Source organism: Aethalodelphis obliquidens, unplaced genomic scaffold, assembly GCF_003676395.1.
Source record: "Aethalodelphis obliquidens isolate GAN/ISIS:26980383/991018 unplaced genomic scaffold, ASM367639v1 scaffold123, whole genome shotgun sequence".
Lineage (NCBI taxonomy): Eukaryota > Metazoa > Chordata > Mammalia > Artiodactyla > Delphinidae > Aethalodelphis > Aethalodelphis obliquidens.
In genome coordinates this window covers 987,376-1,008,386 of record NW_020838067.1, presented here as the reverse complement: position 1 = coordinate 1,008,386, position 21,011 = coordinate 987,376, and the positions used below count along the sequence as shown (strand labels likewise).

Here is a 21,011-nt window from a genome sequence, read left to right as displayed (position 1 = left end):
AGAGCCCTGGGGAACATCAGGCCTGCGCATTCCAGAGTGGGGTCCTGTGACATCAGCAGGCCCACAGCCCTGCTTTCACAGATGCAGAGCAAAGCTCAGAGAAAGGATGACACTTGCTCTGCGTGGTGAGGCCCAGACCTGTTGCAGCTGTGAAGCTGCCAACCTCAGGTTCTCGTGTGGTCGAAGCCAGTCTCTCAAGACACGTTCCCGGTCAGCCAGGCAGCGCCAGAGCTAGCTTCAGCTGACGCAGCAGCATCATCCCCTTGGTTCCGATCCTCTGAAGCTGGGCTTCTGTCACCAGCCTGGGTGACATGTAAGAGCCAGGGCCAAGCTTCAGAGTTCTGCAAGGGGGGCTGGGATTCTGGGTGACTGGCCCGGGGGCTCCGCACAGCCACCACTCTGGAACGTGAGGCTAAAATGAATGACATAAGGGATGCACAACCCTGGGCCCACCGAGGCACTCTTTCCTCCCCTGAAAGTCACGTGCAGGTTCTGCATCCCAGAGCTCAGCACACAGCCAGGCACACGGGTGTGTGCTGAGGTGTAGTTGCGGCGGGACCCCGAGGAGTCCAGGGTCCTGACAGCAGAAGGACCTGGGAGGTTCCCTGATGGGCCTTGGCCCTTGGCCGAGGCATGATGGCATTGCTGTAAGTTACTTTAATGGTAACTCAATAGAGCGAATTTCTTATTTATCTTTATTACAACACAAATAAAACTGTACAGACTGTAAATGGCAGAATTATGTATGCATAAGGGCAAATTATTCGGAAGGGAATTTTTAGACAACGTCTAGAAAAATGGGCTGCAATCTTCTTCAAGAACATGTCTTGGCCTCCTTAGGGAGACATTTCTGTGTCATTGGCTTTTTTTCTCCCCAATTTCCTTAAACCCAACTGGGATGGTTCGCTTACAACTTAAGCCCATTTCTGTTTTATCTGCTAAATGAGGAGAACCTGGGAAGCATCTTCCTCAGGGGGAAAAAACCCTACATATTCTCTTAGTTGCCCCAGTTTAGCCTTCTTTTCCTGGGGCTACATAACCGTAATTATTCCTTATTCTCAACCCTTTCCCTTGTCATTTATCTCCTCTTGTGAAAATTCTGGATTCGCCAGTTTTAAGGTGGTCATGAAATCAAGAGTAGGCATGCAGTAAATGTTTGGTGAAGGGACTGTTAAACACTGAACACGACTGACTAACCGGAGGCTAACGGATCAGAGGGTAAAGGAAGATCTCTTAACTCACCCAGTGTCGGCACGTAAGCTGCGTCTAGGCCTTTTTGTTTTTCTCTTAATCTCACTACAGTGCTGGCTTTTGTTCCCTAAATAGATCATGTCGCATTTTTTTCCTGCTAATATGTCACCCAAGTTTTGTAGGTCTTTTTCCCTTTTTATCAAGGTTGCACCGGACGTTATTTCTGCCTTCCAGGGTGGCCATCCTCTCATGTGACCTTCGGCCTCAGCTGAAACGGTAATGAACTGATTCCTCTCTTTAAGACAAGGAATTAAAACAGGCATCAGGGCCACTGGCCTCGAAAGATCACTTTAAACATCCCTTTAGCTTAATGTCAAATCACTGAAAACTGTCCCCTGAGTGCAACACGCAAGCCAGTTATTCAACTGTTAATATTTACAAAAACATTCACAAAATTCACAATAGATTTGTATAAAACAGAGGTGCAAGGGAAGCTTCCAGTAAATTAAACATGACTTTTTAATGGTCAACCTCAGTAGTCATCAAAGAAATGTAAATTAAACCAGATGATAAACCTTTTGGACCTCCAACCTGACAACATAGGAGTGCATTTAAGGACCATACTCGGTACCGGGTGAGCGCGGGAACAGGCACTCCACCTGCTGCTGATGGGAACAGAAATCGGGCCTCAGTCTGGAGGGGAAAGCATGAACAAAAAGCTGTGAAGACAAACACCCTGATCCTATCACTTGTCTTCCACAAACGCACGCTAAGGCAACAATTAAGGACGCTCATGACGATTCAGTGTCAAGGATTCTTGTCAGGGCACGGCTCATGGGACGCTCCTGCTTTCACATGGCAGGGGCAGCCCGTCCACACTTGGGATGCCAATTCGGCCTCAAAGCTGAGGCTGGAGAACTGTGTTTGCTGCCTGGGAAAGATGTGCGTAAGTGAAACCGCAAGATCTGTGCCCTCGAATTCCATTTTTCATAAAAGCGTATTTTATCTGAAAGTCCAGTAAGAGACACACCAGAATGTCGCTGTGCCCAGACTCTGGGTTGGTAATGGAGTTATGAATTTTTTTGTAACTTGTTGCATGTTTCTGACTTTCATACGATGAAACTTACTAGCGTAAATCAAAAATACGGAGCTTTTTGCGTTTCCTTTCTTTTTTTGGTGTCCAGCTGAAGTGCTACTGTCAGGAAACATGCCTGAAGTGTGGGCAGTGACCCGGAAGGTCAAATCATTGCATAACAGATACGACCCAACAAGACCGCTGTACTGAAACCATTTCCACACCCCAGCAGACAGCTGCTTTGATGATCTGGTTTCCACAAATTCACTCCAGACGAACAGTAACTGAAGTACCGTGAGGGAGGAGCTCACACAGAGAAGGAGCGGGTCCTGAAGCAGACACCTCAGAGCTGAGAGCCACTCTGCCACCAATCACCCGCACAACCTCAAACCACCCGTGAACCTCCCTAAGCCAGTCGCCTCCGCCATGAGACAGAGATACTCAGGCTGCTTTTAAGGCTGCATCAGGTCGCCGTGAGGGAAAAAAAAAAGAACTGTATGTGACGATGACTGAGGAAACGTAAGCACTTAGGAATGACCCTACTCGAGGCCATCATTTCATCCCCCTTTCTGTTAATGGCACCTTGATTCTCCTCTGGGGGGCCCTCCTTCCCTCTTCTTGGTCCCAAAGTGTGGGGCCGTGGGGACTCGGGACCCAGATTAGACCAGACCAAGGAGCCTCCACCTGAGTCTTCCCCAGAAGTGCTGGGGCTGCTAAGTGACAGGAGGATGACAGCAGAGTGATGGAGGGTCTCGCGCAGCTACCACAGAGAATGACCGCCTAAGAGTGAACCGACGAGGGGACGCAAAGCACGATGGGCTGAGGCAGCTTCTGATGCCGTTTCAACACCTGGACCCCACCTGCCTGGGCGGGAAACAACCGATCCCTTACAAGCCGATACACACCCCTCTCTCACACAGGTCTGTGGGTCTGTTTGAGTTGGGGTTCCAGAGAGTCATCTCTTGTCCTGTAGCACACTAAGTAGCTTGCTCACTGGGAAGATGAAGGCTGCGTGCAGAGAATGTTACTAAGGAGACTGGAAAGTGAAAGGGGTGAGGCGGCAGCAGGGCAGTTTGGGGATGGAGAGGTAACCTGGGAAACTATTCCGAGTCACTAGCAGTTTTCCATGAACTAACTGATCAGGCTTCAGGCTGGCTTGATTAGCTGGGAGAGTGGTGATTTACGTTCCATTTCTTTTCCCTACTTTGTAGAGACCACTCTTCCCACCCGAAATGTCAGAGAATCATAATATTTGAAAGCTAGAAAAGACTTCAATCTATCACTCCCATGGTCTCACTTTCAGATGAGGAGACTGAAGGCAAGATTAGAAAAGGGACCCACACAAGGTCACGGCCCTCATCACTGGCCAGGCAGCTGCTCTGCCGTCGGGCCCCCAGGGATCGCTGCTACAGGAGGAAAAGGTGCTAGCTCCAGTTCTTCCAGGCCCAACGAACTAGAAGGAGACGCAGAACAGGGCTCCAGTGACAATCAGAGGCACTGGTTCCTCTCTGACACACACCACCCATGTGCTCTCAGGGCAAGACCTGCTCGGAAGGCCCTGAGCCCAGACTCGGCTCTGCCGCACACAAGTCGTGTGACCTCGGGCAAAGCTAACAAGCTTTCTTGGCCTCAGTTTCACCACGTGTGAAGCAAAGACAGTAAGTGCTGCCTTGCTGACCCCACAGAGCGGCTGTGAAGTTCGGTGAGCTAAGCAAAGAGAAAACGCTATGAAAAAATGGTGGTAAGTCCTACACAAAACCGAAGACGTTACTGCTGGTCTCCAGTAAAACTGCTGAGCTGAGAGGCAACACGACACAAAGAGCCAAGGCTCTGGAGTCTGACAACTCGGGTTTAAACTCTGGTTCTTACGCTCATGGAGCTGTTACCCAAACTCTGTAAGCCTCAGTTTGTCCACTGGTCCAGTGGGAGTAACAATACAGACTTAACTGTTTCTCTGAAGATTAAAGGAGGGAACACTCTACAACACCTGACTTGGCGCCTGGCACAACTTGGCATTCAATTCCTGGGTCGGATGTCCTGGTTATTAAAGAACCTGCCCTGGGGCTGGACCGTCTGCAGTACGGCCCCCAGCCCTCACAGCCACTGCTGCATGGAGCGACCCCCGTCCCCAGGGGCCTGCTAGGTTGGCACTGAACTCTGGGCAGACTCCCCACCCTGGCAGGCCCTTAGCAGGCCTCTCTCTTTGTCCCCCCCGACCTGAGCAGCAAACGCCACGAGTGATGCCCTCCCTCCTCCCAGAGACCCCTGGCGGGAAGCCTCTGACTTCCCAGGTTGGGAGCAGAGGGCGGGGGGGAGCGGCACACACGATCCCTTCCTGTACAAATCAGCCCCACAGCCCGAACGCTTTGCCTCTGTCGCGTCCTCAGAGCACAGCATCGTGCGCTGTGAGAAGACGGAGGCAGGAACGAGCAGACTGACCTCAGGGCCGTCGCCAGCACAAGGACGTCCCCACTGGCGGATGAATTAGGAAACGGTGTGCCTTCCATCCAGCCCAGGGCCTGCTGAGAGGTACACAGACTGGACTTCAGCCCCTGGGCCAGAGCACCACCAGCCCAGCCACCTGCAGTGGCCCCGTCACCTGGGGGAGCTGGAAGAGCCTCTCAGAGGCCGCATCTCTCCAGATAAGTGCTGAAGCAGGACACAGCCCAGCAGGCAGTCGGGGTGGAGAGGAACACGCTGAGCAGGTGGGACTGGGTATAAGGGCGTCGCGGGCTTGGGGGATGGGCCTGAGCCACTGTCAGTAAGAAGACACTGATTCTCAATGCAGCCCCATCGCGCACCAGCACCAGCGGTGACCTTGGGCAAAGCACTTAGCGTCCCTGTGCATCAGTCCTACGTCTGCCATGCAGGGCGGACAACAGGCTAATGAGACGATGCAGTCGCAGGAGGGGAGGAGATGGGGCCGGGGATAAGGCTGGGCCAGACTGTCAAGGGCGTTTTCTGCAGCGCCAAGACGTTTGGCCTTTATTCCCTGGCCCCCTTTCTGCACACATCTCCTCGGGGTGTTGGAGAAGACTGAGCTGAGGAAAGGGCAGGACGGTGGGCAAACAGAGCAGCAGGAAAGGAGCAAGGACTAAGCCCTCCCCGCCCCCCACTCCCAGGGCATGCACGTCCCCAACTATCAGGCGTGAACAGCAGACACAGGAAACACACCTGCATGGAGCTGGCATGAGGACCTGGCCACACTCAGTGAGTCCCAGAGAAGCCACTGGGAGAAGAGAAACGACATGAGAGAAAAAGAAGGGGGGATGCACGGGGGTGGGGCAGTGGGCAGACGAAACGGAGCCCATCCAGGCCCAGGGGCATCCCACTGGGATCCGAGGACAGGTGGCACACAGCTGCTCCCTCCAGACCGAGGCTCTCGAACGATGACGGCTACTCTCACACTAAAATCCCACGAGTCTGGACAAAAGGGAAGACCCCAGTACACAGCACTGTCTAGCGCGAGGGGAAAGTGCACTGCTTTTCAACGAGGAGAGGACAGATTTATCAAGGAACGCTGCTGTAGCTACAGGCCTGCTACATGGGGAGATGAGCTCGATCCTCACCCTACACCACAACGCAAACAGATGACAGCTGGCAGCAAGTTACAAGTAAAATTTAAGCTGAAAAAGAATACAAGACATAAACGAGCGTCTATCTCACGGAGGGACAGGCTTTTCTAAACATAAAGAAAAACACATGAAAACATTTCAAAAGAAAGATTGTCCAAGCTTATAAAAATCCTCACTTATGTATGTCAAATGTTACTATAATAAAAATAAAATTACTAAACCGGAAAAAAATTTTCTATTTTTGTCAAAAGGTTGTATCTTTTTCATAAGAAGATTTGTACAGTGATAAAAAAATTAAAGCCTCAACAGAAAAAAAAAGGAAAAGTAATAATACTAGCTAATATCTTCAGAGTACTTAACGATGTGTTAAGCACTTTAAACGTACTATTGCATTTAAACCTCAGGACACTGTGATACTATTTCCTACAAGACAAAACTGAGGCTTAGGTTGTTACCTGCCAAAAGTCACACAGCTACTGAATGGCAGTGCTGGAACTTTGGAATCTGCCCGACTCCAAAGCCTGCTCTTACTTGCCCTTGCTTCAAATAAAAAAAAAAGATAAATGGTCACAATGAATATAATATACTCAGTGTGTACGGGTTTCACTTACCGATGCTTCAGTTAAAATTTACTAGTAATCAAAGGCCATTATAATTTTGCCTATCAAATTGACAAAAATCTCCAAGTGACAAAATTCAGTGATGGGAAGGGGTCAAAATCTGGCATGCATTTCCCTCTCTGACGGGTGCGCAAGCTGGAGCGACCTTTCTGGAGGTCACCTGGGAAATGCGGAACAGGAGCCTGTGCAAAGATCCTCATCCTCTGTGTCAGATACACCCACTCCCACGCGCACTCCCCACCCTTCTCCACCCCGTCCTCTGCCCGGGGACCGACCCAGTGAATCACACGAACCGGGACACATCCCTGCTTCCTGCCTGGACTCCTCCACAGAGGCAGGGGAAGGAGAGCAACGGGGACCCTGGCAGGAGACGGGAGGAGCCAGAGGCCGGGCATCTATCTTCCACTTTCTTCCCCGTCGCCTCACTGCGCGTGTCAGGACCACTGCTCCCCACCCCTCTGTCCTCGCAGGCTCCTGTCATGTGTCCCTTTCTTTGTCCTGTGGGTGTGGGGCGCTGAGCGCTCCTCTGCTGGCATCCCTGAACTCCTCTGGGTTTGCCATCCCCTGGTAAGTACACTGGTCTATAAATAAACCTCCTTGGTCTCTTCTAGCCCCAGGCGCTTCGGGATCCGCGGGCCCCGGTGCAAACGTGGCCAAGCCCAAGAACCACACCACGCACAACCAGTCCTGAAAATGCCACAGAAACGGCATCAAGAAACCCCAATCACAACGACACGAATCTCTTAAGGGGGTGGACCCCAAGTTCCTGAGGAACACACACTTTGCCAAGAAGCACAAGAAGGGCCAGAAGAAGATGCAGGCCAGCAACGCCAAGGCCGTGAGTGCGCTGCTGAGGATATCAAGGCTCTCGTAAAGCCCGAGGAGGTCAAGCCCAAGATCTCAAAGGGCCGCGCCCGCAAGCTCAGTCAACCTGCCTACACTGCTCACCCCAAGCTCAGGAAACGTGCTCGTGCCCCATCGCCAAGGGTCTCAGGCTCTGCTGGCCAAAGTCCCAGGCCAAGGCTGCAGCGGCAGGTGCAGCCGCGGCTCCAGTTCCGGCTCCCAAGGGTGCCCAGGCCCCCACAGAGGCTACAGAGTGGAGGCCTTTATCTGCCAACGTGAGGACAGAAGGACTGGTGTGACCGGTGGGCTGCTGTCTGCATGGGGCTGGTGTCCTCCTGTGCTATTTGTATAAATAAACCTGAGGAGGATCTGTCAAAAAACAAACAAAAAAACAAACCACAACCTCCTTGGATTACCTTACTTTGATTGTGTCTTCTGTTTCTGGGTGGGACGCTCATTGATACATCTTTAGACCTAGCAATTTTACTCTAGAAATTTATCCTAAGGAACAATCAGAAAAGTGCAAAAATATATAGGGATATTTGTAGCATCATTAAGACTGGAAACAAACTAAATATTCAATAACAGGGAACCGTTTCATACTGAGGGTCATGATCTACATGAAGAAACACTACGCAGTCATTGAAAACCAAGTTATAAAAGATAGTTAATGATGTGAAAATAAATTTCAGAAATATTTTAAGTGGAAAAAATGATTCCAATCTGCATATAAGAGAGACTGGAGGGATGTACCCCAAACTACTAGCACTAATTATCTTTCAGTTCTGACGTCATGGGTGGATTTTCTTCCTTGTGTTATTTTTGTATTTGTCATATTTTCTACAGTTTTCATGTATCATTTTTGTAATTACAGAACATAAGTCCAAAATACTATATGTATATGTATATACACATACATATATACATATATGTATATATATATATATATATATATATATATGTGTGTGTGTGTGTGTGGTACGCGGGCCTCTCACTGTCGTGGCCTCTCCCGTTGCGGAGCACAGGCTCCGGACACGCAGGCTCAGCGGCCACGGCTCACGGGCCCAGCCGCTCTGCGGCATGTGGGATCTTCCCAGACCGGGGCACGAACTCGTGTCCCCTGCATTGGCAGGCGGACTCTCAACCATTGCGCCACCAGGGAAGCCCCAAAATACTATATATTTAAAAAAGGAAAATCAGTGCTAAATTCTGGAACACCCCAACCCCATGCATGTGCACACACAGTTTGACAGTCCAGTGCTTAAAAACGGGCTCCTGCCGGCCAAGAACGTTCACACAGCTGCTGTAGCTGGAAGCACGGCGAGCACGCTCTGCTGCACCTGCGATCAGCCCACAGCTGCGTGCGCTGCTGGCTCCAGGCCTCAGGCTCGCTCTGTGAGCCAGACCCCAGCTCTGGTGCAGGGCCGAGGGAAGGGCACCTAGAATGCCTTGTGGGGCTCTAAGACCCAAGGAGGGACACGGGATCTGCTGACCTCCAGGAACCTTAAACGGGATCTGCTGACCTCCAGGAACCTTCAACAGAGACAATACAGCACAGAAGAGGGAAAAGACAAACAAAACCCGAGACCTTCCAAGGTCTTGGATTCAGACCTCGGCTTGAATCAGCACTGATCATCTCGACAGCTGTATGACCTCAGGTGTGCTTTCACCTCTCTCAGACTCTGCTTCCTCATGTTGAAGACAGGGATAACATTCTTTACCGCACAGCCTATAAGCATTACACTGAATTACGTGAGCACAGAAGTTAAGTATTACAAAAGTAAGAATGGCCTCCTGGGCCAATAAGACCCTCAGAGCCCAGACACCTGGCTTTGAGGTGCAGATGGACAGCAGAGGGTGAACGCAGGTCGAGAGGGAGAGGAGATGATCTGGCGGAGGAAAGGGCTGTTTGGCACTGTGCCAGGCCTCCTGGCGGCTGTGAGCAGCCCACATCTTAGGGGAGAGTGCTACCTGCAGTGGGTCCCAGGTCCAGACTAGAGTCGTTCAGCACCTCCTCCTCCTCCCAGAAGTACTGCGGCGGCTGCAGGATGCGGGACTCTTCGCTCTCTTCGCTGGCAAAGCCAGAGCCAGGGGCTCCCAGGCCAGTCCCCAGTCCCATGGCCTCGCTGGGCTCCTGCGAGTCCAGCGGCTCCAGGCCAGTGGGCAGCAGGAGGTCCAGCAGGGAGGTGGAGGTGAGGCCCTCTGGGCCAGGCTCCTCGGACCCGGCTGCACACGTAACCAGGGATGTTCCTGCAGACATGAAAGCCGGTGGTTAAGAAGGAAGAGCGGCACAGGGCTGAGACCCATCTCCAACAGCCAAGAGCCCAGGGGTGAGGGTGGGGCTTCAGGGACACTCCTGACGCCAGGGGGCTGCGAGGCGATTCTGAGATGCTGTACTCATCTCCAAAAGGCCAAACTGCTTAGCCTTCCTTCCCTGTAGCAGGGGCAAAGGCGAGACGGGGAGATGGGCGGGAGAGAGGGAGGAAACATTTGCTGAGTACCCACTCTCCACCACGCTGTGCGGGCGCAGGGCAGCGGAGAAGGGGCCCTGCTTCCCTGGACCTTGTGCGCACACTGTTCTGCAGGCTCCTATCCTAGGCTGAACATTTTCCAAAACTGCATTAAGAATGTGATCTGTGTTTCAGCAACACACAGTCTTTAAGACCATGTGAGAGACTTCCTGGTGGTGTGATGGTTAAGACTCTGCGTTCCCAAAGCAGGGGGCCTGGGTTCAATCCCTAGCCAGGGAACTAGATCCCACATGCATGCCACAACTAAGAGTTTGTATGCCACAACTAAGGAGCCCATGTGCTGCAACTAAGGAGCAGGTAAGCCACAACTAAGGAGCCCTCGAGCCACAACTAAGGAGCCTATGAGCTGCAACTAAGGAGCCTGCCTGCCTCAACTAAGACCCAGCACAACCAAATAAATAAATATTTTTTAAAAAAACCAAAAACCATGTGAGGTCACAGGTCAAACTCATCCAGAGCTGGTAATGATACATCTGTTTGGAATCTTGGACCCCTAATTTACAAAACAAACAAACAAACAAAAAACAAAAATAAAGGGCATCTTTTTTTCCTTCTCTCTCACTCCCATTCACTAAGAACAGGAAACAGCCCTCTTTGCTGGTTTCACAATGTCATCACTAATTACACAAATATCACTAACTTGCTGTAAGTCTTCCGGAAAGCTGGGCCTCAGTTTCCTCATCCAAAAAATGAGGAAAGTGGGTGAAATGACCTCCAAATTTTCTTTTCCAAAACGAACATTCAGTGATGTAAGAAAGAGGGAGTTTCGGGACTTATTTCCTACTCTGCGCCTGTAGCGCACTATGGCGTGGCCGAACAGCAGTTCACAGAAATTCTTAGTGATGTTTAATAATAAAGATAAACAATAACACTACTGGTGCCGCGCGCTGAATGCTTTGTAAGCGTTATCTGAATTTTCATCCTTATAAGCACCTTATGAAGCAGTAAACCCTGAGCTTTGTGTGTGCCCGCACAATGAGCGCCTGCTAAGGAACACAAGGGCTTTTCAGACTCAGAAATGAGTTCTATCAGAAACAGAGAACAGGGCTTCCCTGGTGGCGCCGTGGTTGGGAGTCCGCCTGCCGATGCAGGGGACACGGGTTCGTGCCCCGGTCCGGGAGGATCCCACATGCCGCGGAGCGGCTGGGCCCGTGAGCCATGGCCGCTGAGCCTGCGCGTCCGGAGACTGTGCTCCGCAACGGGAGAGGCCACAGCAGTGAGAGGCCCGCGTACCGCAAAAAAAAAAAAAAACCCAAAAAACAAAAAACAGAGAACGTGTCTGGGGGGGACGGAGACTTCGTATGCTACGCACCAGCTGGACAACACAGGGCCACGAATAAAACATCTCGTAAGGAAAGCAGTCCAGGGTACAGGGAAAGGGGCGTAACAAAATAACAAGTGTGCTGAAGAGGATTAAACAGGTCTTGAGATCAGACACAGCAAGAGCGCGTGGCGCAGGAAAGCACCCTGGCTTCCTGGCTGAATGACTCCAGGAGAACGTCTGCCCCACCAGCACCCTGGTCTCCTCATCTGTAGAGCAAGGCAAGAATTCCTCCAGCCTGCAAAGGCCACCCAGTGGTCAGCTCCGTGCAGCGTATAAACTGCACTGCAAAAAGCACACTGCAGTCTACAATCATAAGTATCATGAAGGATAGAGAACCGGGACATTCTCGGCCAGGAAGAGAATGTTTAAGAACGACAATGATATCTTCAAATGCGTTAAAACAAAAGGTTGATGTGAATAATAAAGATCAGTTATTCTATGTGACCTGAAGGAAAAAACTAAGACTAATGGGAAGAAACATAGATAGCATGAGAGTCTCAAATAGCCTTTAACAAGAAGCTGGTGACGCGTCAGGTCACCTGCACCAACCCGCCTAACTCCTACTCCTGCTTCCACCCTCAGCTCAGAGCAGCCACCCCGGCCCCCACGGTCTCAGCGGGGCACCCACCACTACATCGCCTCTGGACACGTCCCAGCACCTTCCTCACTGAACTGTCACAGACCACCTTACAGCCTCCCTCACTCAGCAGCGAGCACGGAGTCGAGCGCCCTGTGTCAGCTTCACCTGTGTTCTGCCGGGGCCTCGACAGTCTCGGAAATGTCACAGGAGCTCAAGACATGTTCGAGAGCGAATAAATCAACACCCGTTTCTTTTACAGATGAGATACCTGAGGCCTCACGACACTAAGGTCAAACAACCAGCCAACAGAAGCACTGTAATTAGCTGGTTTCTCCTCACAAAAAGGTCCTGCAGGTGCTCCGTAAAGAAAGACCGGAAAACTACTCTTTATGTGCCCTTCATCCAAAGGCTGTGTAAGGAAGAGAGCACCCAGGATGGCACGGATGCCTCACAGGACTTAAGGAGCAAGGAAACAGGCCAGACCTGAAGACACCCTCTCCTCCCAGCACTCTGCTCAGGGTCCCCACGAGAAACCCAAACCACAGGGTGGCTCCTCTCCTGAAAGACCTCAAGTTGGTAAAGTGGCCCCCTACATTTCACAAAGAAGCCCTTTTATTTCTATTTCTGCACAGACCCTATGTTTGGAAATAGTTCGTCGATCGACGGTACTCAGGTTAAGAGCTACTTCCTAATTTTTAAATAGTCAGAATCATATAATATTGCCAATCAGATATGCTGCTAATTAGGACCTACTTTGGTTTCAGGCAGGCGGCAGTATCGTACTGGAGCTAACATCTGCATTAGACTTTCACTGCTCAGAGGAATGCGGCCCCCCGAGTTCCCATTCTGTGCCACGTACTGTGCCAGGCCCTCTCTGGAGACACAGAAATGAACACAAGACAGCCTCTGCCCTCGGGGAAATAACCACTGTTTGGAAAACGTAATGCAAGTTTTATATAAAATACCAGCTGATACAACAGGTCTACTTTCAGACTTGGTATCCTCAGGGTTGGGGGAACCAAATTCTACAAGACAGGAATCTGGAAAAACTCACGCAGTCCAGGAAGAAACAAGTCAATTGATGAGAAATAATTACATGACAAAAACTGTACAGGTTCCCGGGGCACCAGAGCAGCGGTCTTTGAGACGGCCAAGAGGTGAAGCTCGTTATCTACCTACTGGGAAAGACATTACTTCAGCCGTTTTAGAAAAGCACAAAACCGCTGGAGGATCAAACACACGTTGCCTCGTCAAAACCCGACAGGTGTCTCTGCGAGCTGAACCGAGGTGTGATGGGAGAGGAGCCGCAGCCACGTGGCCTCGGTCCTGCTGGCCAGACCAGCCTGGACCACAAGGAACCTGCATGTGCCCTCTCAGGGGAAGTCTGACCAGCAGTCCTGTTGACTTCCCACCTCTGGGGATAAAATACTTTTTAGTCGGTGAAGCTCTCTGCGCAGAGCACTGTGGTCCGATGAATGCGCTGGGTCTATTCCCGACCATTTGCACGACTTAGGCGGGGTCCCCATTCTCTCAACCTCTCTCCTCCACCTGTCACAGTCTGTCCTTGTCTATCTTTCCCAACAGTCTGATAGGAATTAAAAGAGGTTCTGATAATGGTGCTGAAAAGCTGTGTGTGAAAAAGAGGAATCTGGTTTTTCATTCTTTCTGCAATAAACATTTCCATTTTCTTGAAGTTCCTTTTCCCTCTGATGACTATTTTTCTTTTATATAGACCTTGATATTTTCAAAAGCTCTCGCAGTGGGAAATTCTTTAGCTAATTACGAGAGTTACTTATTTTCAAGCTTGCCCACCGAAACAGTGGCTGAGACCTAACCGTTCCGTGTATAATTGCTTTTGCGTTTAACAACTCATTTGCCTTGAGACCCCCACCTGATTTTAACTTTCAGAATTACACTCCCTGTGATTTTTTTTCCTCTAGCACCTATAATTTTCTGCTACTTCCATCACTCCCAGTGAAAAGGAGCGAAAAAGAAGGCACGTGAAAAGGATTTGGAAATCAGCCTCAAAGAACTGAAAATCTGACCCAAACGGACTCAGAACCAGGTGAAGGAAGCAGGCTTGTATCGTAAGGGGGTGGGGAACACAAGGCCTCTCAATAAGCCCCATGTTTTTCTCCCCCGCAATCTGCTCTTGGTCCCAACACCCTTCTCTGATTTCCACCATCAGCCCACCCCACCCTTCCCCTAATCAGCAGCTCTGAGTCCAGGGATCCCTGAGCCCTCGGCAGACACCCATTGGGGAGCTGCCCGGCAGCATCTGTCACGTGGCCCACACCCTGGAGTGGCAGCTGTAACAGAAATGGTCCAGCACCACCACCCTACCACACACACTTGCTTGCATGTCTGTGTGTCCTTGCACTACGGTGTGCAAGGGAGACACGCTGCTGGACACACGCCACCCAAGCACAGGGGTGCTCACAGGCACACGGAGAGCGCGCCCCGGGGGCGGAGGCGGGAGAGGGGGTAAACGGAGCCCAGCTGCCCACAGTGATCTGTGGCTAGCCAGGAAGAGGCACCGTAACAGCTGGGCACGGTCCTGACTCACTTCACTGGCCAGTTCTGGGGTGGCTGCCACACAGAGAAAGAATGGACAAGCAGTACTTATTTGGTGAGCCTCACCTTCTTCCATAGAGGACTTAAGGTATGCAAGGACAGAGGTGGGGCAGCGACTGAGACAAACACGGATGCCATTTCTTATGCACACCACCTGTGTCCTTACTCATCCTGGACTGATGGTGCAGAAGGCGTCCCCTCGCTGAGCTGGGCGCAGGGACACGCTCAGGGGCAGTGGCCCTTCCCCGGGATTTTGCACCACGGCCCAGGGCACTAGCCGCTCTGCTGTCATCATCAAGCAGAGACCCCCCCCCCCCCGCCGGCTGGGACCCAAACACACACACACACACACACACACGCACGCACACGTGTGCACCACGGGCCCGCGGGCTGACTGCACGGGGAGCGCCGCGGGCCGAGTCCGCAGGACGGGAGCCAATGCAGGCACCCGGGGGGCGGGCGGGACCATACGCGCGGGCACAACGCCCCCCCCCCCACCCCCCCCCCGCCCCGGAGGGCTCGCCGCGCTGCCAGGACACGTCCTCGTGCGACCCGCCCCGCACACGCCGCTCCGTGGCCGCGCCCCTCCCCCCGCGCCTTCACACCTGCCGTCACCTCCGTGCACGTGCCGGCACGGCGCTCGCCCCCCGCGGCCGTCACCACAGTGCGGGGCCCCGCGGCCCTGTCACCCGGACACGCACCGCGGGCCCCCGCCCCGCGCCGTCGGCAGCGCCCGGACCGCGGGCGGCCGCCCCGCCCCGCCGCCAGCCGAGACCGCCTAGCCCTTTGTTGGCGCGGTGCTGCCCAGCGCGCGCCCGCCGCCGCCCGCTCACCTCCGGCCAGCAGCAGCAGCAGCGGCAGCGGCAGCAGTGGAAGTGGCAGCGGCAACGGCAGCAGCGGAGTCTGCCCCGGGGCCCTCAGCAGCCTGCCCATGGTGCCGCGTCGCCGCTCCGCAGCCGCCTGGGCTCCTCAGGGCCGCGCGGGCGGCGGCGGCGGCGCGCGCACGCCCATTGGTCTGCGCGGCCGTCGCTCGCGCCGCCCCTCCGCCCTCCACCGGCCAATCAGCGCCGCGGAGGCCGGGGGCGGGGCCGCGTCGCCGGCGCCTCGCGCCTCGCACCTCAGACCTCGCGCCTCTCAGGCCCGCGTCCACCTGGAGCCCGGATCGTGGAGGAGGGGCGTGGCCCCGGCGCTGAAGGCCGCGCTCGCGAGATTACGCGCGGACCCGGCGCGGAAGCGGTCGCCCACCTGTGCGCCCCGGGCCCCATCACAGCGCGGGACCTCAACTTACATGAGGGGTTAGTCCCTAGGCCGCGCCGGTGGACGCAGGGCTCATTAACCACAGCAGAAACGCATGCCTTTCTAAATAACTCTAGAGTTGAGGGGTAAATCACAAGATAAATGTTACTTTGTTTATAAATTAACGACATTGAGAACGTTGCGTATCAAAATCCGTGGGGTGCAGCCAACAGTTCACAGAGGAGAGTTTATAGCCACAAACACATTAGAAGACAGGCAGTAAAAGTAAGCGAAGTAAGTATTCAACTTAAGAGGCTTTAACACACACCTACACCGAGGAATCAGTAAGTTTCTATCGTTGAAATAACAAAAACCCAGTAGAACTGACTGCTAAAAGCCTGAGAAAGATGAATAGAGCACACAAATCTTTAGCATCCAGAAAAGGACATAAGTCAATACCATTAGGAATGAAAAAGGGAAAAAAACTACAAACAAGACGATTTTAAAATTATAAGCAAAACTTGACGCATATCAATACAAAATTTAAAGTCTCATTGAAATGGATACTTTTAAGGAAAACACAAATTACTGATTCAAGCAGTAGAAAAGCTAAACAACCTACCATGGGGAAAGATAAAAAGATAATTTAAAAATTCTCCTCTTAAAAAAGACATATCGCTCCTTTGGAGCGAGTGCATTCTGTCAAACCTTCAAGAAACAAAACTCCTCCTGAACAAAGTTAGAAAGCCTCCCAATTCACTTTATGAAGTTGGAATAACACAAACAGAAGAAAAACCCTAAGCCAATCTTACTAAACACAGATGCAACTTTCACAAAAATATATGAGCAAGGTGATTGCTGCAATGTATTAAATATGTTAATATGCCATGATTAAGTGGGGCTTACCCTAGGGATGCAAGATCGGTTGAGTGTTAGAACCCTAACCTAAACAGACGTTTCTCCAAAGACATACAGATGGCCAACAAACACATGAAAAGATGCTCAACATCACTAATTATCAGAGAAATGCAAATCAAAACTACAATGAGGGGCTTCCCTGGTGGCGCAGTGGTTGAGAGTCCGCCTGCCGATGCAGGGGACACGGGTTCGTGCCGCGGTCCGGGAAGATCCCACATGCCGCGGAGCGGCCGGAGCCTGTGCTCCGCAACGGGAGAGGCCACAACAGTGAGAGGCCCGCGTACCGCAAAAAAAAAACAAACAAAAAACTACAATGAGGTATCACCTCACATGGGTCAGAATGGCCATCATCAAAAAACCTACAAACAATAAATGCTGGAGAGGGTGTGGAGAGAAGGGAACCCTCATGCATTGTTGCTGGCAATGTACATTGATACAGCCACTATGGAGAACATAAGATTCCTTAAAAAACTAAAAACAGAATTACCATATGACCCTGCAATCCCACTACTGGGCATATACCCTGAGAAAACCATAATTCAAAAAGCCACATGCACCCCAGTGTTCACTGCAGCACTATTTACAATAGCCAGGACACGGTAGCAACCTAAATGCCCATCGACAGATGAATGGATAAAGAGGACATGGTACATATATACAATGGAATATTACTCAGCCATAAAAAGAAATGAAATTGGGTCATTTGTAGAGACATGGATGGACACAGAGACTATCATACAGAGTGGAGTAAGTCAGAAAAAGAAAAACAAATACGGTATATTAACGTATATATGTGGAATCTGAAAAAATTGGTATAGACCATCTTATATACAAAGCAGAAATGGAGAGAGATGTAGAGAAGAAACATATGGATACTAAGGGGGAAAGCGTGGTGTGGGAATGGGGGGGGTGGGATGAATTGGGATATTGGAATTGAATACACTATTGATAGTACGTATAAAATAGATAAGTAATGAGAACCTACTGTACAGAACAGGGAATTCTACTCAATGCTCTGTGGTGACCTAAATGAGAAGGAAATCCAAAAAAGAGGGGATATATGTATGCGTATAGCTGATTCACTTTTCTGTACAGTATAAACTAACACAATATTGTAAAGCAACTATACTCCGATTAAAAAAAAAAAGAAAAAGCTACTCACTCATTTCTCAGCATTAAGAGGATCAGTTTTTTTAAAATCTCAGGAGGGAATTCCCTGGAGTTGCATTGGTTAGGACTCCACACTTCCACTGCGCAGGGCACGGGTTCAATCCCTGGTCAGGGAACTAGACCCCACATGCCTCGCAGCAAGGCCAATAAATAAATAAATAAATGATCTCTGGAGATGCCCCCCCACCATTGGCATGCAATGAAACAGCCTCTACTCCTGATAAAAGGGACAAACAAAAACTTTAGAAGCAAACAAGAAATAGAAGGGAAGGAAAACTTCCTTAATTCAGTAAAGAGTATCTCCTAAACATGTACAGCAATCATCATATTTAGTGAAGAAACATTAGAAGCATCCCCATTTAAGTGAGGAACAAGAAAAGGACTATCATTACCACCACAAATATTGAATAGTCTGTAACAAACAATGCAATAGGCTTGATAGAGGAATAAAATGAGATAAAAATTTGGGAGAAAATTTGGTAAAACTAATTATTTGCAAGCATACCTAGAAAATTCAAGACCGTCAACTGACAGACTAATTGAAAACTAGTACGATTTGAGGAAGATTTCTGGATATAAAATAACATATAGAAATCAATAACTTTTTAATACATCATCAATAACCAATTAGAAAATATAGTAGGAAAAAAGATCTCATCCACAACCGCTATTGAAAGCCAAGAATAAACCAAATAGAGGTATAAAGTCTAAATGAAGAAAATACTAAAGCTTCATATAACACCAGAACAAAGGGGGAAATGTATCTTGTCCCTGAATGGGAAGATTCAATGTTGTAAAGATGTCAGTTCTTCCCCAGAGTAATCAACAAACGCAATGGAATGCCAACAAAAACCCCCAGTAGAATGTTTTGTGGAATTTGACAAGCTGATTGAAAAATTCACCCCAAGGGCTTCCCTGGTGGCACAGTGGTTAAGAATCAGCCTGCCGATGCAGGACACGTGGGTGCGAGCCCTGGTCCAGGAAGATCCCACATGCCACGGGGCAACAAAGCCCGTGTGCCACAACTACTGAGCCCTCATGTCACAACTACTGAAGCCCGCGTGCCTAGAGCCCGTGCTCCGCAACAAGAGAAGCCACCGCAATGAGAAGCCTGCGCACCGCAACGAAGACCCAACGCAGCCAAATACAAATATAAATTTTTTTTAAAAAATTCATCTTGAAGAGAAAATACTCAAGAGTAATAGAAATTTTGATCAAAACACATACAGAAATTAAAATATTGTGGTACTGAATCTGGAATAGATGCACGAACAATGAAATGAAACAGAGAGGTCAGAAACAGACCACTGTACACATGAAAATGTTTTACAGAGGAAGCTTTTCAACATGGTGGAGAACAGATATTCACTCAACAGTGTTATGTCAATTAATCTGAAAATATAACGTTAGATCCATATTTCACATCATACATCATTCCCATTAGACTGAATTACTAAATCTAATTTAAAAAGTTGCTTTAAATACTGGGAAGTAATATAGGTCATTTATTAACCAAACACAAAAGGCATAAGGGAAATGAGATACACGACCATATAAAAATGAACACCAAACATTAAAAGAAAAGTTAATACCAATTCTTCATAAACGCTTCCAAAAATTAGAAGTGCAGGGAACACTTCCAAACTCATTCTATGAGGCCAGCATTACCCAGATACCAAAACCAGACACAGACGTTACAAGGAAAAAAATCGCAGACCAATATCTCTTATGAACATAGATACAAAAACACTCCACAAAGTATTAGCAAGCCAAATCCAGCAACATATAAAAAGAGTCTTATACCACGGCCAGTGAGATTTACCTCAGGAATGCAAGGTTAAAACTTAACATCTGAAAACCAATTCACCCTATCGATAGAATAAAGGCCAAACCCCACATGATCAGCTCAATAGATGGAAAAAAAGCATTTGACACAATTCAACACCCTTCCACGACAAAAACACTCTAGAAACTAGGAATAGAAGGGATTCTTCCTCAACCTGAAAAAGGGCATGTTACCCCACTGCTAACATCATGCTTAATGGTGAAAGACAAAGCTTTCCCCCAAGACCAGGAACACGACAAGGCTGTCTAGTCTTGCCACTTCTATTCCATGTTGTGCAGAGGTTCCAGCCAGACAAGTAGGCAAGAAAATGAAATAAAAGGCATCCAGGGTAGAAAGGAAGAAATAAAACTACCCTCATTCATAGATGACATCATCCTGTACATAGACGATCCTAGGTTTTCATCCACTAAAAACACTATTGGAACTAATAATGAGCTCAGCAAGGTAGCAGGATATGAGATCAATATATGAAAACCAAATGTATCTCTATACACTGTGTGGTAAGCGGGATCACGGCTCCCCAGAGATGTCCCTAATCTCCAGCACCTGTGAATACATGACCTCACGTGGAAAAGGGGACTTTGCAGATGTGATTAAGTTAAGGATATGGGATGGGAGATGATCCTGGATTATCTAGGTGGGCCCAGTGTAATCACGAGGGTTCTTACAATGGAAAGAGGGAGGAAGGAGAGTCAGAGTCAAGGAAAAACAGGACAACAAAAGCGGAGCTCAGAGTGACGCAATTTCTGGCCAAGGAACGCAGGGATCCTCTAGAAGCAGGAAACGGCAGGTAAAGGAACTTTCACCCAGAACCCTGCTGACACCTTGATATTACCTCAGTGAGACCTATTTCAGACTCCTGACCTCCAAAGCCGTAAGATAATAAACTTGTGTTGTTTTACGCCACTGAATTTATAGTAATTTGCTATAGCGGAAATAGGAAACATACAAACTGCAATAGAGAAAATTCCACTTACAACTTAGAAACAAATCTAATAAGATAAACACGAAACTACAAACACGGCTGAAAGACGTTAAAGAAAACCTGTGTAAGTGGATGGACATTCCATTTCATGCATGAGAAGGAATGAAATTGTTAAAATCGTAATCCCCAAGTTGATCTACAGACTCAATGCAATCCTCATCAGAATTCCTCGTGGCTTCTTTGCGGAAATTGATAAGCTGATTTCAAAATTCATATGTAAATTCAAAGGGTCCAGAATGACTGAAACAATCTTAGAAAGAAAAACAAAGTTGGCACCAGCACAAAGATAAGCATATCCTTGGAATAAAATTGAGAGTTCAGAAATAAACCCTCACAGTTATGGTCATATGATTGCCAAGGCAACCAATGGAGAAAGAATAGTCTCTTCAACAAATGGTGCTGGGACAGCTGTACATCCCCGTGTAGAAAGTTACACCCCCTATGTCACACCACATAAAAAATTTACTCCAAACAGATCAAAGACTTAAATGTAAGAGATAAAACTATAAAACTACTTGAAGAAAATATAGGGGTATATCTTCA

At 49.4% G+C, this 21,011-nt stretch overlaps 1 protein-coding gene across 3 annotated transcripts in view; it reads right to left on the bottom strand.

The window, feature by feature from the left end:
* The window catches only part of PODXL2 (podocalyxin like 2), a 41,087-nt gene that overhangs the window by 16,494 nt on the left and 3,582 nt on the right, over positions 1 to 21,011 (bottom strand). For 2 of the 3 annotated variants that reach the window (XM_027098429.1, XM_027098431.1), the window contains exon 2: positions 9,276 to 9,554. In XM_027098429.1, the coding sequence (XP_026954230.1) occupies positions 9,276 to 9,554 (279 nt within the window). Of the gene's footprint in view, positions 1 to 9,275; positions 9,555 to 15,146; positions 15,283 to 21,011 lie in introns of those variants that run through there. The other variant, XM_027098430.1, reaches the window with a different exon arrangement.